This window comes from Centroberyx affinis, unplaced genomic scaffold, assembly GCF_046629955.1.
Source record: "Centroberyx affinis isolate AG114_WGS23_722 - 3 ecotype Tasmania unplaced genomic scaffold, CSIRO-AGI_Caff_v1 ptg000747l_1, whole genome shotgun sequence".
NCBI lineage: Eukaryota > Metazoa > Chordata > Actinopteri > Beryciformes > Berycidae > Centroberyx > Centroberyx affinis.
In genome coordinates this window covers 177,671-194,399 of record NW_027279360.1, presented here as the reverse complement: position 1 = coordinate 194,399, position 16,729 = coordinate 177,671, and the positions used below count along the sequence as shown (strand labels likewise).

The 16,729-nt window shown below is 41.7% G+C and overlaps 1 protein-coding gene across 1 annotated transcript in view; it reads right to left on the bottom strand.

Annotated features, from left to right (window-relative positions):
* The window catches only part of clip2 (CAP-GLY domain containing linker protein 2), a 35,126-nt gene extending 20,509 nt beyond the window's left edge, over positions 1 to 14,617 (bottom strand). Inside the window, exons 1-3 of the mRNA XM_071519879.1 lie at positions 14,405 to 14,617; positions 12,259 to 12,483; positions 4,197 to 4,711 (exon numbers count right to left, since the gene is read on the bottom strand). Coding sequence (XP_071375980.1) covers positions 4,197 to 4,711; positions 12,259 to 12,373 — 630 coding nt within the window. The 5' untranslated portion in view covers positions 12,374 to 12,483; positions 14,405 to 14,617. The remainder of the gene's footprint in view (positions 1 to 4,196; positions 4,712 to 12,258; positions 12,484 to 14,404) is intronic.
* Positions 14,618 to 16,729: the final 2,112 nt, after the last annotated feature.

Here is a 16,729-nt window from a genome sequence, read left to right as displayed (position 1 = left end):
AGAGAACTCCTCTGCAGCTGCTGAATCACCAGAGACAGCGACTGTTTGTCTGTTGCACATATGGTGACCACATGTATGAGACACAAAAAGCCCCATCAAAATGTACAAACATCCTGTCTGTCACTTTCTATGTGCTGTTTCCCTAAACTTCTAAGAGGAACACACCCACCACCAGGCCAAGAAGAACATACTGCAGCCAAACTTGTCAACACACATAAATAACATCTGGTAAGTAGCTGTCTACAGTTACTTTCAAAATATAATGCATAATAGATAGATATACATAGATATGCCAATTACGTTTAACTCATAACCAGTAATCTAATACACTTCAGATTACTCAATCAGTAGCATGATCTGATCGCTTGAAGTCCCTTTTACTTTGCTGTTAAAATCCACAGAATATGGAGTTAAATGAAGAATGTATTCACACATTTTGAAAAGCAATATTATCATCTAAATCCATAATTACATTTTATTTCACCAATGTCTGTTAAAGCAATGCTTGTGACCAATTTCTCTCCATTGAAACACACTATTAAACATGTAATCCAATAAGCAATTACCTATTTTTTCATGGAACGTCATCACAAGATGTTGATGCTTTGTTTGCTGTTTATTATGTGGGAAAGTGCAAAGTGCGATACAGCCTATTATCAGGTCTCCATCAGGTCTTTTTTCCACATAATAAACATCAAATTAAGGCTCATAATCCTGTGAAGACTTCCATCTGTTTTGTGCAGGTCCCTGCCTATTGGATCTACCTATCTACACAGGACAAACAAAAAAAGGGCGTGGTGAGTCACTCCTCAGCTTGCTATTGTCAAATTAATATTCCACTCCTCCCCTGACTTGTCCATTTCCGAAACCACTGGGGCCTAAAACAAAAAAAAAGGGGGGGGCAAGAACCACTGTGGAGTCACAAGACATTACCGTGAAGTGGTAGGCGGCTTGCAGTCAGCATGACTGTATGATGTCTCAGTGATTACAGTCTTCAGGGTGCCAGTGGTGCCAAGGCGGCCAGTCAGCATAAGCCCCATCTTGGCTGCTGTTATAGCCGATCTCATCTTTAAGTTGTACTCAGAGGTTGTGAAGACGGAACAAACAGTACTGCAAGAGCTAATTCCCTATCTCAAGCATGGCTATGGTTTCAGAGACGGGTCAATAGCTCTGTTAAAAAGATGCTATGTGCACGAGGGAGACACATCAATGTAACCTGAAATGTAAACTTGATCATTCTGATTCTGATTCATTCTGATTCGATTTTAGACTTGTGGACATCACTTACTCTAAGTGGACGAATATGCACAGAAAGAGTATCATGTATTCCAATGAAAGAAAGCATAGTTGATCTAAGCACATGCCTCTTATCTGTGAATATTCTCCTATTGAACTCCTCTTATTATCAAAGCTTTATACCCCCCCCCTTTCATATTGAGCAAAATTACATTTTAAATGGACTAGTCTATTCTATTTGAGGTGGTTACATGAAGCATTTTTATTCTGACTGGTCTATTATTCTTATTATTAATGGAATATTAGGCTCCATGGAAACCCAGCTAATGCTAGACAGTTTAGAGATGGATTTCAATGTGACTGTGTTACGCCTGGAGAAGACTGTCAGGGGACGACTTCACTGACTAAAGTGGCTTTCACTTATTCAGAATATGCAAATAAAACACCAGCCATGTGACATGCGACACATCAAAAGCAAACTTCTCTCGTTTCTCCTCTTGCTCTCCAGCTGCAGAGATGCCCTCTGGTTATATAGCAACGCCAGCTGAGGAGAGACGGTCCTACGCCTCCTCCGGGTGGTCAGACATCAAAGGTGCCGAGGCAAATTGAGACATTAGTCATGTGTTTTGCCACTGAGGTTGTCTCTCTGTTGGGAAACATTTCTGCAGTTCTTTTTTAAAAATGTTCAATGAGTAACATCTTTGGGCAAATTTTGGTTGACATCTATTTCAGTCTCAGACATGTCGGCAAGTATGACCTTAGTTCCCGATTAAACAATCCCTCTCCAAGAGACTAGGGCAGGGTGCTGCCAAAGTCAACACACTCATCACTAATGGTGTCAAATGAGGACATTTTCACGAATGCTATGAAGATTCCTTTGATTTTGAATGCCGCCATCGACTCAAGATGAGCTCGGGTGAGTAAAAGCAGCGGAGGCTACAGCAGAAGCCAGTCAAAAGCAATGTGACACAGTTCATGAGACACAAGTTTGAAATGTGGGATTACCTTGTCCCTCCATTTTGGATATGTTATGTAAAATACCATGGGGAAAATAGTAGACTTCCAAGTAACAGATGTCCAAAATCCAGCCTGGTCTCACGAAATTTTGCGAAATGAGTATGATTTCTTAAAAAGCAAATATGTGCTCCGTGCAAGAAAAGTGACAGAAATACATTTAACCACCAGGAAAGGATTATGTCAAGGAGACACGACTGGAAACAGGCAGTAATTTGTCATAAAAATAGCACAGTGGAAAGTGGAGGTCGATGGGGTGGATGGACATATACTTCCATCCAACTATATACATCGGCTCAATTCCCTACTCATACCAACAAGTTCTTATGTAACCATGACCAAAACCTTACCGTTTTTATGTGACAAACAAGAGAAAATGGCATGTGACTTGTCCAATTTGTGGTATTGTCACACAATCCTTTCGCATTGGAGGCACGTAATCTTCGCATTATTTGTGTCCAACATGTAATCTGAGTTTGTGCTCATTTCACGAATTATTTCGAGACTGGGTTGTATTTCCAACAGCAGGAGTAGCACGTGACGACTGGATAGCTCCACGGCACTGCAGTAAGATAGATTACATTGGAGAGGCTTGGAAATAGATGGATAGCACTGATCAATGTGTCAGCAGAGGTCTGTCCTCTCTTAAGTGCTGAAAGTAATCCGGAGTGATTTACAATATTGACCAGTAGGAAGGCCTCCGGAGCTACCCATTTCCCAGTACGCAGAATCTGATGTAACTATCCCTTGTGCCCATCGGTATATGGAAAGCAACGTGACCCATGGCTGATAATTCTATGCAGAGAATATAATATACATATAATAGGGCTGGGTGAGAAGATGTGCAGAAAGTAGAGAAAACAACTCTGTAGAAATGACTTCCTCTGCAGGTATACTTTTCAACATGCTATGCGATTGCCGGAGACATTTGAACATAACTTGAAATGCTCAAAGCACCATTTTTTCTCATAATAAATGGTTACATCAGTCAGAAGGTGTTGTCCAGGGGTAGGATAAAGGATAAAGGTACAATAGAGGATGACTAAAGGCAGGTATACTATTACTAGATGGAATAAAGCAAAAAGAGAATTTCCCTAAGGGGATCAATGAAGTATCACATTACATTACATTAATCCAGTTTTTAGTACCTGCATACAATTGTGATCAGCCATCCACTACGACTAAACACAATCTCATTACTTTCAGTTACTATGGATTAGACTGTCTCAAACATTCATAGAAAATGAAAGTTAAACACATTTAATTGTAAGTGACATATGACAGCATGGACAGTGTCATTATTTTTTTACCTTTAGCACAATATCTGAATTGTCCACCAAGGAATCACCTACATTTGCAAACTGATGCAAAGTTCCTTACTAATCTTAATGGACTAAAGTTACCATTATTTTAATCAGAATACTATAATCCACTCAAATCCTTATTACTGCTCTTATCTCAATATGGGTGTGATCTGCCTCATTTCAGGAAATTGTCGTTTTAAGGAAATTCTCAAACAAGTGAATTTACGAGTGCACACTTATTTTAAGAAAAATAAGATTGCAAGACTAAACACTGTACTAAATTATTTGTTAAAATAGATTTTTTTGCAGTCTGTTTTATATTTGAATATATGTTTTTAATATTTGATAATTGATATTAATTAATAATTGTATTTGATAGCTGTTGCAAAGATCCTCACCCACAAAAAAATATCCAAAATTTGCACAGCTAAAAACCATCTAATGCAATAAATTAAATTACATTTTATATTCCTGTGAAGTGACCCATTTGTAAAATTGAGAATCTTTGAAAGTCCCTGACTTCCCCAGTCTAGAATTCATCTCTCAAAATTCCATGATACTCCAGAAATTCCATGAGCAGTGGGAATCCTCTTTATCAAACCACTTGTGATCCAACAGAAAGTTACGGACATAAAAACTCACCAAGACGCGATCTCCAACTCGAAGATCCTTATCCCCGCCTTTCTTGACCGAACCGCTGTCGGACATGTTGGACCCCGACTCGTTGCCCGTTTTCACGGCGCTGTTGAGCAGGCCCTCTCTGAGCGGCACTACCACCCGCTGGCCGGGGGGGGCGCTGCCGCCGCCGCCGCCGCCGTGCTGGGTCTGGTTCTGGGCCGTGAGCGAGTCGGTGGAGTGGCTGTCGCTCCCCTCGCCGACCAGCTGGCGGGTGAGCTTGGAGGGTCGCGTGAAGATGCCCTGCAGGGGCTGGCACTCGAAGTAGCGTACGCCGCCCACCGAACCGTCGTTCTTGCCGACCGGGTCGTTCAGTACCACCCCGGCCCACTGTCCCGGGGCAAACTGGGTCTCCCCTAGGTAGGCGATGACTCCCGGCTTCACCCCGTTGACCCAGACCTGTTCGCCCACCGTGTAATCCCCCAAAACGTCATCGCCCACTTCAGAGAGTTTCGTTGGCGTGGTGGGCTTGAGTGGAGCGTCTGGAAAGAAAGAGCAGAAACAGGTCAAATGTTGTAATTACTTCCAACTGACTGTACATTGTTTGCCATGGTTGTAAAGACGTAATTGGAACATAAGCAGCCGCGCAAAAGTAACAAAAAACAAGTCTGTAAGTGAAATAAGAGTGCTGATCAATATGTCATCATGTCATGCAGGTTAGGTCCAGTACGGCGATGCAAGAGACATGAACACTACAACTGAAATAAAACACATACAGTACATGGAAATGAAATCAATACTATCATGATTGCAATCGCATTCCCTCAGCTGAACCCTTCCTCATAGGAGGGGTCAAGTTGTTTACACTGCTTACACTGTGAAAGCATCCTCATGCGCAGTCTGGCAGAATCGCCCTTGAAACTATTCATCCGATTTGACCATGTCATGCCGGCGAAAGAAAAAAAAAAATCTGCTTGTGCGGCAGCATCCGGCAGCACAACGGTGCAGTTTGTGCGAGATTAGGCGTTACTCTAATTCCTCGTGAAAAGTGGGTCAGAGAGACGGTATCTGTGATGTGCCGGTGATTAACCCGGCGATGCGGCCCTGTGACAGCGCCCGGTTTTGACAAATAGATGAGCTGGATCTCTGTTTGTTCCACAGCAGCCTGTAAACTGAGCGGGGCACCATTAGCACGCGGTCTGCTGCACTGCACTGCCAGTAAAAGTGTGCGGTGTGTGTGTGTGTGTGTGTGTGTGTGTGTGTGTGTATAATATGCGTGCAGGCATGGTTGGTGCCAGGACTGTCTCCCTGACACCCTGAGAGCGGGCCTGGGGCTTTGTGAGAACCAATGGCTGTGCTTTATGCCCCAATTGCTCCCATATGTTGTGATGTGAGACTCGGTCGACGTGAATGCAAATGTGTACAACTTCAAAAGCGTTGTGAGCTTGATGATGCAGTTTGTAAGGGTGTAGGAATGTGCTGCCTCCAGCGGATGTTTGTTTTTAGGAATTTTGTTGCCAACATTGTTGCTAGTCACCTACTGATCATCATCTGAGTTGTTGCTTTACTGCATTTAAGCATTGGTTCAGTTACATTTTACACCAAAATTTCAAGCTGACCATAATTTATCAACAAAAGCCACGTGGAAGCTGTCATGTCCTTCATTGATCAGGGGATTTACTTCCAGGGCAAAACCAACATAGAGCATCAGCATCACCCATAATTCACGGTCTGTTTAATCTATAATGCACTCCAAACAAAGCTTGAGGGTTGGTCTGGAAAGAAACCCAAGAAACCTCCTCTAAACAATGTCTCGGTCCAACTTTTTTTGACAGATTTGAGTGCAATTGCTGTGTTCGCAAAGCGAACCCAACTAAGAGAAAAGCAGCTCCAGGCTTCAAAATAATGGTTCTCAACAAACCAGGTGTGAAAACGCCCTTAGACACTAGATTTTTAGTCCTGTGACAGGGAAAAGTTTTATGACAGACTTTATACAGAAATGCCTGATGGCCCTTGACTCTTCATTATGATGCTTTAAAGAGGTAGCAATAAGAGCTTTTCTAACCAGATTTTAGCATTTCGTCAAATAGATTTTGTCACCAAACTTATTACCATCACTGGGCAGTAATCCTTGAACATTTTTTAAAATCTCTATCAGGCTGATCTGTTGTAAAGATGACCAAAACAGCACCTTGTATACACATTACCTTGAAAATGGGGCCCTATTACAACACATGAGCTCTGAACTGACACTTGTGATAGATAAATATAGATAATTTTGGCCTACACTATATCATCTCCTCTTAACAACTGAAAGTCCATTTTCGTGGGGTAATTAAAATCTTACAAACTGCATTTTTAAGTTTGTCTTCCTGTTTTGTGGAAGGTGACATCCTATTTTTTTTTTTACATTTGTGTTCCTTGTTGTCATATTTGTTTAAATAAACCAAATGACAGGAATCACGTGCGTGATGCTACGTATGAAGTAATGCATTTGTGCTGGCACAAGTTTGTACACATTCATGTGTTCATGTGTTTCAGTATGTGTGTATGTTTGTGGCTGTTGAACATGATGTCAATGGATTGTGCCCAACACCGCGGGTCCTCGCAAACCTTAATGATAATGAACTATAGTAATCTTGTAGTAAATTTTAGAATGATGCTGTACAAATATATACAAAACTGTAAGTCTCTACAGGAATATCATAATATAGTGATACCATAGGAGATAAAAAAAACCATCATAAAGTATAAAAAGGTTACTCACTAATTACACACTACAGACACACTTTAAGTCCCTATAGGAAGATTATATGAGTAATGATTTTAGTGTAACCAGTTCAGTAACCATGTGATTTTTGTTAGGGGAACACTGGAGCCACCAATGCAAAATCTGACCCCAGCCAGCAGACCAAGTGTACTGGTTAAAGACTTGAGCTAACCCATGATCTGGGTTGCTCGGGCAACAGAAGAGTGAGGGTAAAAGGATCCTTGGCAGAAGGAGGAAGACTGGAAACACAGCCCTTACTTTCACTATTGTGCCTGGCCACCTCCCACCACCATCTGAATCCCACTATTCATCAGCTCTGCACAATGAAACCTCCACAGCTCCTCGCTGCTTCCTCCCACCCCCCCCCTTCCCACCCCCCACCCCCCTCGTTATCTCCCCCCCCATCTCTCCCTACTTTGGTTACATACACCTCTTTCTTGTCTTTTATACTCTGTCCTCGTTAGCTCTGGTTATTTATGTTCATCTCTTTTTCCATGATGAATATCCTCTTCTCTGCCTGATGTGTTCATTTTTGTTTTAAAACAGGGGCTTATCGGTTTGTCATGGCCGATAATGTGTTTTGGTCTTCGGCAGAGGTTGTGTGTAGCCAGCGGTGGCAGCTGTGCAGGGCTGACTAACACTGACTCAGCCCGAAAGGATTCGTGTTTTGGACTTTTGATAAATTTGTTGTTTTTTCGAATGTACTACGTTTCAGGGTAATATCATCTTATACATATAGGGGTTAAACTAAAGGATATCCTTGTAAGATACTCCGACCTCACAGTGATGGCCTAGATTTGAGCAAGTAAAGAAGTGAATGGGTGCCAGGTTTTGTTAAATGGAGTAAAACTCCATTTTAAGCTATTTTCGGTCAGCGGAAAAATGTCAAGGTACTAAACTCTCTGCAAATAAACAATTTATTGTTGAGGGGTCTAACATTCAGTAAACCAATTTTGACATGAGTGACTATGGACATCACTGTTGGGTTAATACTGTATATAAGTACGACAACTAGGGTACATACAAAGGATTGAAAACATCTTCACCAATTAAGAAAGTTATTTGAACTGGCAGGGGTTACCCAATTTGAGCGTGCACTGCTATCCTGTCACAAGCAATTTTGTGGATGTTTTCAGTGAGCATTTGAGAGCCTGTCTTTCTGGGGTGGAGGCCATCCTGCAAAAAAAAAAAGGCTGGGCACTCCCAAAATAGGTCAGAGTTATTGATATATGGAATTCCAATGGTGCAGCGGTCGTCCAGCAGTCGTGCTATGGAGAGAACGGGCAAGAACATCTCCAAAAATCCTGTCTACCAGTGGGAAGGGGACCTACTATTACCATACTCTTCCCTGTATCTAATAATAGGTTGAGGAGAAATTTGAAGTCCACCTTCATAACTTCTGACTGTTGTGCTTCAATGTCATTGTACCCTTTGGGGGTATCCTGGTGGCTTGGTTGTCTCAGGTGCATACCATGTACCCTTGATGTCCTGGGTTTGATTCCAGCCTGGGACCTTTGTCAAATTTGCCATCCTCCTCTCTCATCTTTCCTGTCACTCTCCAACTATCCAATAAAGCAAAAATGCCAAAAAAATGAAAAAAATAAATAATTGTTCCCTTCCAACAGCTGGTGAGGATTGATGGAAATTTGCGTTTGAAGTCCAGGAAGCCCAGGCATGCAGGAAGCAGTAAATGCTGGAGTGACCAACAGATGCAGAGAGTTGAATGTCTCCAACAAGGTGCTGGGGGCACAGGAGACAGTGGGATAGCTCCGACAAGAGGGTGCATCACCCCATCAAGAGGCTGAAGCTGTAAATTTTCATTAGCCATCCAAAGGGGCCAGAAGAAGAGTGAGGCGCTTTGATCCATTCCCTCCTTGACTATAGTATCCTCAAGGGGCTGAACTTGCTCCTTAAATTTAATGGGAGTAGAGTACATTGTGCCAGTTTCCAACGCAGTGGCCCTTTACCCCACACAACCACCGCAGTCCAACAAATAGGGGGTCCAGATCTGGAGTAGGCGGCCTGGTTGGTGTCAAGACTATCCAGGGCAGGAAAACACTCCCTCTGACCACCCAGTGAAGCATCAGTACTGTCCCATAGGACGGTGACTGCTTTAGGCCGTGCTTAGATAGGACACTTTATTCTCCTGCTCAGATGGAAAGCGCCGCTGTGAGGTTCACTTGTATCAGAGCAAGAACTCAAAGGGCGCAAGAAGCGTGACATCATTCTTGTAGTTATGGAACACAAAGTTGTTGAAAATAATCATGGACAAGAGAAAGTTAGTCCCATTTCAAAACAGAGGATATGGGTACATGACATATTCCTAGGGAAAACAGTTTTGTCATCTTGTCTTAGAGCTCCACCTAGATAGTGGCCGTTTCAAGGGCTGTTTTCACATGGTCTGGAGGAGACGCACGGCTGGGAAAAAAGGCACAGGTACCTTCAAAAAAGCATCCCATGTGATCACAACCTTAGGCCGCGGCCACACTGATCCATTGTGTCTGTCTGTCTGCGTTCATTTCAATTCTTCTGAAATGAACGCAGACAAATTTTTCTGGACGGACAGATTCGTCATCATCCGTTTAGCCAATCAGAGGTGTTTCTATGTTTGTTAGGGTTAGGGTTAGCGCCAAACACAGAGACAACGGTATGACCAAAATAAAGACAAAACTGAGAAAGCCTGGTATAATGTTGAGATGACTGTAGATTTTCCAGGTCAGTTTCTTATTTAATTAATACTGTATAGTCTGTTTCCTCTTTTTCCTGTGAAGTAGCACCATTATGAGCAAAGCTTTACTTTACCCGTACTTCTGCCTCGCCCACCATGTTGACGTTCCAAAACAAACCAACAGACAGAAATCTATCCGTCAATAATTCTGTCCGTTTTCTGATGGATCAGTGCAGCCACCGCCTTACTGTTGCAGCCCTTGATAGTATCAGGCTCAGTGCTGGCCAGACTCGTCCTCAAGACAGCCAAACTGGAGCTCAGCTACAAGATTTGTGAACTGTAGATTGATGATACGCCGCATACTGCAAGATTTGCATTGAATAGAGGTTATTTTCCCTAGTAAGTGGGTGCTGGAGCACTTCTCTGTGGGCATTTCTCTGTGGATAATAGGAGTGTGGAAAGTTTCCTTCCAACGGCGCTGTGAGAGCAGCACTGAAGCCATTATTATAGGATTGTTTATCTTTTATTTTTCTTGTCAGGTCACCCAAGTGGAGAACCATGATGTCAGCAAAACTGTTTAGGCCATGCAAAGTCTGCTTGATCACTCAAGTGGCAAAAACCACAGGGCGTGATCTAAAATCAGTCACTGATTTGATGAGCACTAGTCATTTAGCGACAGCTAACCTAGCAGCTGACTAGCCCAGGACAGCAGGCTTTAGTCCAGCAGGCAACATTAAAGGATTAATTATTTGGAGCTGGTAATGGACAAGTTCAGGATGATTTCTAAATACTTACACTTTGAGCTGTTTCTCTTTTCCAACAGAGAGAAAGAAATGTTCTCTATGGCCAAACAAAGGCTTGGGATAAATGTAAGTAATTTTGCTCACTATCTCTGAAAATGCTTAATAGCTTTAACAAAATTAGGAAATAATAAGCTTATGGAAGTTTAAAAATCATTATATAAGCATTATACATGCTTTTCAATAAACTCTCTCCGCAGATCTTTCACAGAAAAACAGGCAGCGCCCATCTTGTCAAACACCATTATGGATTTCATTTACTTCTACTTATTACTTGAGTAGATTCTTGCTAGTTAGAGTAGCAATGGAGCTGAAAATATAGGGAGGTTTGGACTTTTTTGCAAGGGGACATGGCAAAAACATGGATCTATATCATAGCTGTGAATGGTCATTCACTCTCATTGTTCTGTGAGCTGAAAAAACTCACTCACATTTTTTCTTTAACATTCACAACATGTAACAGGATTTTTCCTGTGCAGACCTGGACAAAGATATATATTTGAATACACTACAGTATATCCTTCAACACCCTGAGAATTCACTGTCAAGCATGAGCTTTAAGTGTTCACACTTTGATTCAATTGTTATATTGCTTAGGTTGGCTCCTGTGATAGTCAAAAATAGGAAAGCCATTATAATGTAACTTTGTAACGTTCAGCAAATGAAGCACTTCCTGTGTTGGAACAGCTCGTCTAGTATGAGTACTACTCTGTTTTTCCTTCCCCCCCCTCTGATGGAATTCCACAGTAAACATGAACCATGACACAGTTCTAGCTGCCTCTGATAAAAGACCTCCCATACTGACTAATGCTGATGACAAAAGCATACTATCACCCAAAGAAGGCTGGCTATGCTTCCGTTCACTTCAGTTCAGCTGGGAGCGGAGCTGTAATTTAGCAGAAACAGAACTAACTTGCCGGTCTGAAGCCCAGGGGATGGGATTGTCATGTGATCCAAAACTGGGAAAGATAAACAGTGTGGCTACGTTTAAAGGCGAGAGCAGCTGTGATTACTTTTTAGCTTCCGTCCGCTTTCAGACAGGGTTTGTTTGTGTTACTTTAGTGTCCATTTTTCAGAAATCCAGTTGCTTTTGATTTCAGTCAGAATTTTAGTAATTGCATAATCACAGCTGGGCAGAATGTTCCTGAAATAGGCATTTTATGTGTCCTTTGACTAAATTACTAAAACTGAAAATAACCCTTGAACATTTTGTGAGTTCAGGCAGAAATGATAGCTTATGCTTACTTTTCCATCTGTTCATTTCAGTTTACTATTAGATGTTTTTTCCAGCCCTACTTTAGCTTGAACTTTGTTTTACCTAACTGTAATTGTTGTATTCCCAGCAATGCAGTAATGCTTTGCACTACTGCATTATTGTATGTTATTTGAGAAAAATGGTCACAGACTGGGGCGTACTAAGGCAGTAAAATACGTTTCCTTAAAAAGACCATTTGAAGATATCCTCAAATAGTTAAAAGGTCACTTTTTAAAAGTAGTACTTATAAATAAAAGAGAGAGAATATTAAAAACGTGATGTTTTGGCCAAGTTAGATGAAGTCTGATGAAAGCTTCCTTGGCTGAAATGCCATGTTTTTAATATTCTCTAGATAAATAAACAGAGTTTTAATGGAGAGAACGCGGCACCCGTCCATTTTGTACTTAGCAAGCAAACAAACAAGCAAAGAACACTCAAGTCTGAAAACCGTGTGCACGTATTCTAATATATCTGTGTTCTAGTCAGTTATAAATGCAAATAAACGGTCTTCGTCACTTCCGGTGATGACAGGAAATGACTAAGACACAGAGATCCCTTTTCTTTCCCACAGGGTCGGGAGGGGGGGAGTAACTTACTGTCTTTGGGGACAACGGGGCTGGAAGTTCCCCCCGCCGAGGTCCTTCCCACTGGGCTGGAATGCTTGGGCCCCCGGCCAGGGATTTTCAGTCCACTGGACTTGAGCATATTCATTCTACAGTAGCAGGGAGACGGCCAGGAGCTGAGAGCTTCTCCCCGGGTGTCGAAGGCTTGCGGATCAGGCACTAGATGTGGGAATGGCAGCTCTCTCTCTCCATGTTCAGCTGTTGGGATGAGTGCGGAGAAATGGGGGGAACAGTTAAGCTATAGCATGACCTATAGAATGAGAGGTGATTTAGGGGATGCCTGCTAGAAACAGCTGGATCTAGGACAGTTCAATTCACTCAACCCTAAACTCTGCATTTAATGTCATTTGCCACCAAAACTTCCAAACTTCTTAAAAATAGACAACATTTCTTGGGACAAGTGGAGCAACATCTGATGAAAGGCAAGGTATTATTATTTGGTCAATGTGAAAAATTAGCTGGGTTCCTACACAATTCAATTTCAAAATCCCACTTTTTCCAGGCCTTAATTTCGTGATTTGATTTGAAGATTTTGGTGTTTGTTATGATTTACACAGATAGTAGCTATAGATGATTATTTTTCACAGTTAATCACAATTATCAGAATACATGAGATGACAGGGTTGTAAGACCACAGAAAATGTGTAGCCGCATGTATATCGGGACAGTGCAACAATAGTTTCCCATGCTTTTCCAAACTTTTTGTGCAATTTCCAAACTTATCAATACCTGAAAATTTCCAAATTCTTTCCCAGACTTTCCAGACTTGTGTAGGGACCCTGCATTATTAGACATTGCTCACGAAACTATCAGCTTAGAGTGAACATTGGTCATGGATGCTCCCAACAATTTTTGCTTGATCTTTTCTCTAAATACTACAAGATCATATTCGGAGTCGCTACCCAATTGACACCCATGATCTAGGAGACATCAGAGCATCATTGACAGAGACAACACCTTAGATATACAGTATTGGCTTTGAGTTCCAGTTACAAATAAAACACTCATTTGTTGGTGTTGGCTGTTCATTACAGTAGCCTGAAGGTAGAAGCAGGCTTGTGAGCAGATCTGCAGGTCTGAATACCCAAACTATGGCTTGTGGTGGGGCGAAGTGAATGAGAAGCACTTTTCCCACACTATACACTGCTATAGTGCCCATGAGCAGGGCGCTGAACCCTCAACCACCTTCCATGGAGCCTCTCATTAGTCAGCAGTAAGAGAGTGTGGTAGCATTGGGCAACACCTAGAGACCAAAGGTGATGGTGTTATGTTTTTGATTTGGTTCTGTTTGCACTGTATTACCTTTTTTATTCAATAAAAATTACATTTCCATTGTAATTTTTTTTAAATGTATTATTATTAGTAGTCATAGCAATAGTAGTAGTAGTAGTAGTAGTAGTAGTGGTTTGTCAAAATAAGCTAAATGATGATGAATATTATTATTATTCCTCAAAGCCATTGATTCATATATTCCATCTTGGTCAATTTGCCTATTTAAATAGATTAAGTATATGATTGAGACCTAATGTAGGCCGATGCCCAAGTGGAGCATGGCCTACAAATCACGGCCCAAAGGCCATTAATATGATATCATGTTATACTGATGTTGTACAATATACAACACATGTCTGATTAAGGATTTTAGACTAGACAGAGTATTAGGAGAGAATGCAACCAGATAGCAGCCTCATGGATAGCTAGTGAGTCATTTTCCACATTATCGACCAACATTCAGGTGATGGATAAAGGGGGATTTTCCATTTTGGGGCTATCACTCCTATTAAAACCTATTGAGCAGGATCGAAATCCTGTTACAATTGAAGTAAAAAAAAAAATAGGGCCATGGGGTGCCGACTGCTATGATTTTCAAACAGTAGCCTAGCCTATGCTATGGTCTTCATATACACTGATTCATTTTCCAGTCGCCACCTAATTTCACTGAAGACAGGATGCATGGTTTTGGAGGATAATGCGCACCTCAACAAAATGTAACACAACGCCAATTTGATCCATTGTTGTAGCTACTGCGGCAACGTGGTCCAGACTGCCCTTCACTTCAACCCTGAGTCCCTCACAGCTGAAATGATATAAAAGTACATTATTACAGGAAAATACTCACCTTCCTTTGTAGAATTAAAGCGTCGGAGGGCTGTCCAAGAACCGGCAAACTTTCAATTTTCTTGCCAGGAAAAGGGGGTTAGTGGTTGCCACTCCCTGGGATGCAAATATGGATGCTGAGCAGAAACTGAAAGGGAGAGTCAGTGTGGATCAGTGGATGATGCCAACAACTGCACACTGACAGCAATAGACTGGTGATGGCTTAACGGTTAGCCTGCCGGTTCATTTTCAGGATGATAAAGCCGCTATCGATGACAAGAAATAACCGACTTTTGTCAGTGTTTTGGTACAATATAACACCGCTACACAGGTCCAGACAGCTTCCCGAAAGGAACGCAGCATCAGCAACACTTAAAACCAACTTTCCCGTTTTCGGGGTCTCCGAAAAATGGTTGCGATAACAGTCTTGGTCTGGTTTCCAAAATAATATCTGGGCCTCTTCTCGTTTTTCTCGTCGTTTCCACAGTCGTATGGATTTGTTAGGCTAGCACAGCCTCTCTTTGACTCAACCCACCGGCTAGACTGAACAAAGGGGCTGAGGAAGCGGAGCCTCCTGGGGAAAAGATGAGAACACACTACAGGCTAGCTCCTATACGTGACGCTCTCCATTTACAAATCAGGCAATTTAATGTGGCCCTTGCTTATCGGCGATTGTACATGACTCATGAAATATGACTCAAGCCCTTTTCTGAATCAGTAGAAGCCACTCTTCAATTCGGCATAAATATAACCCACAAAGCAGCGCTTAATTTCAATAAAATTCAAACTTTTAGACTTGGTTCACACTGCTCGCTACCGCCCTCCATGGTGTATTTTTAATGGAAGATGTTGAGAACATCTGGCGAACAAATTACAAAAATCACATTTGTATACAAATTACGTGCTGTTTGGTGGATTATGCCTATGCCGAATTGAAAAGTGATTTCTAGTGCGTCGTAAAAGGTTATATGTCACGTTCTACCTAGCATATATCTTTGTCGATAAGCAAGGCAACATTACACTGACAGATTTTTGAATGGCGTTTGGCGTGTCGTACGCAATATATAGGAGAGAACGACACGTATCGGGGTGAGAACACAGCCCCAGTTGTATGCGTAGACACTTACTGCTTCTCAAAACAATTCATAACCTAACATATCTGTATATACCATGGAGGGGAGTTAGGGGAAACGGTCAGTCTACCTAATTTTACATATTTCAGGGGCCAATACCATTACCCAATACCAATAGAAAACTCGTGGCCAATTCATTCTAATATTGTCATTTTTGCTATCTGCCTTAGTATCCTGTGGGTGGGGCCATTGTGGCTCTCTTCGGCTTTTTTCGGCAAGAGTCGCCTACATTACAATTCGGAGCGCTCGGATTGGTCAGTGGGCCCACTACGTAGAATATGAAGGCGCTGGGATTGGTCAATCTATCTGCTCCAGGGAGTGCCCAGTTTGACAGCTCTGCCGCGAAACTACAGACCTCTGCTGCATTTACTTCCTATGGGAAACAAGGCAGAGAAATGGATTCCAAAAAAAAACTAGAATTTTTTTGGGATGGAGCCAGATAGTTAAGTGTAGGGAATGATATATTATCTCAAACATAATGAACAATTTTCATTACATAAGCCATTTTGTGATCATAACTTTTAAAGTAGGCTATTATGGCAAGACACAACTTCTTGCTGGATTTATCATTTGAGGCTGACCATACAATGTTGCACTGTGGGTCCACGTATTGGTTGTTGCCTCTCCTGGGTCCTGTGCTGCTCCATTAATATTTCTACCTATAAGATGTCTATAATAAAAAAAAATACTTGTGGACTTTAACTGCAATGGCACACACTACATCTCCTATGCATAAATAAACTTTTAGACTTTGTTAAAGACAAAAATCTCCACTGAAATTAAATCAAAGATGGCCACCAGACGCCTCGTCGGGTCGAGGCTTCAAAGCAAGACACTCTCTGCTGCCACCGGTGGTCAAAAGGTAGACTGCAACAATTTTGTGTGGTAGATGCGCTCAATCGAATAACTAAACAACACTGCAATTCCAACATCTTGGTGCAGACATAATTTAAATTCACCATCGAGGTGTGATTTCTTTGCACTGCTAGAATATGCAATTCTGTCACAGTAATTGCAATCTACGTTTCCACCACTGGTGGCAGCAGTGAGCTGTTTGGCTAAGTGAGTTTCATCTCAGTAATATCACAAAAAAGTTTTTACACTCGCTTGAAACTAATTAAATTAATGATAAAGAAATTCTATGATATGGAAACACATTCATTTATTGAATAATGACATAGGTATTATCATCCCTAATCTGCGTTTTATTTTTT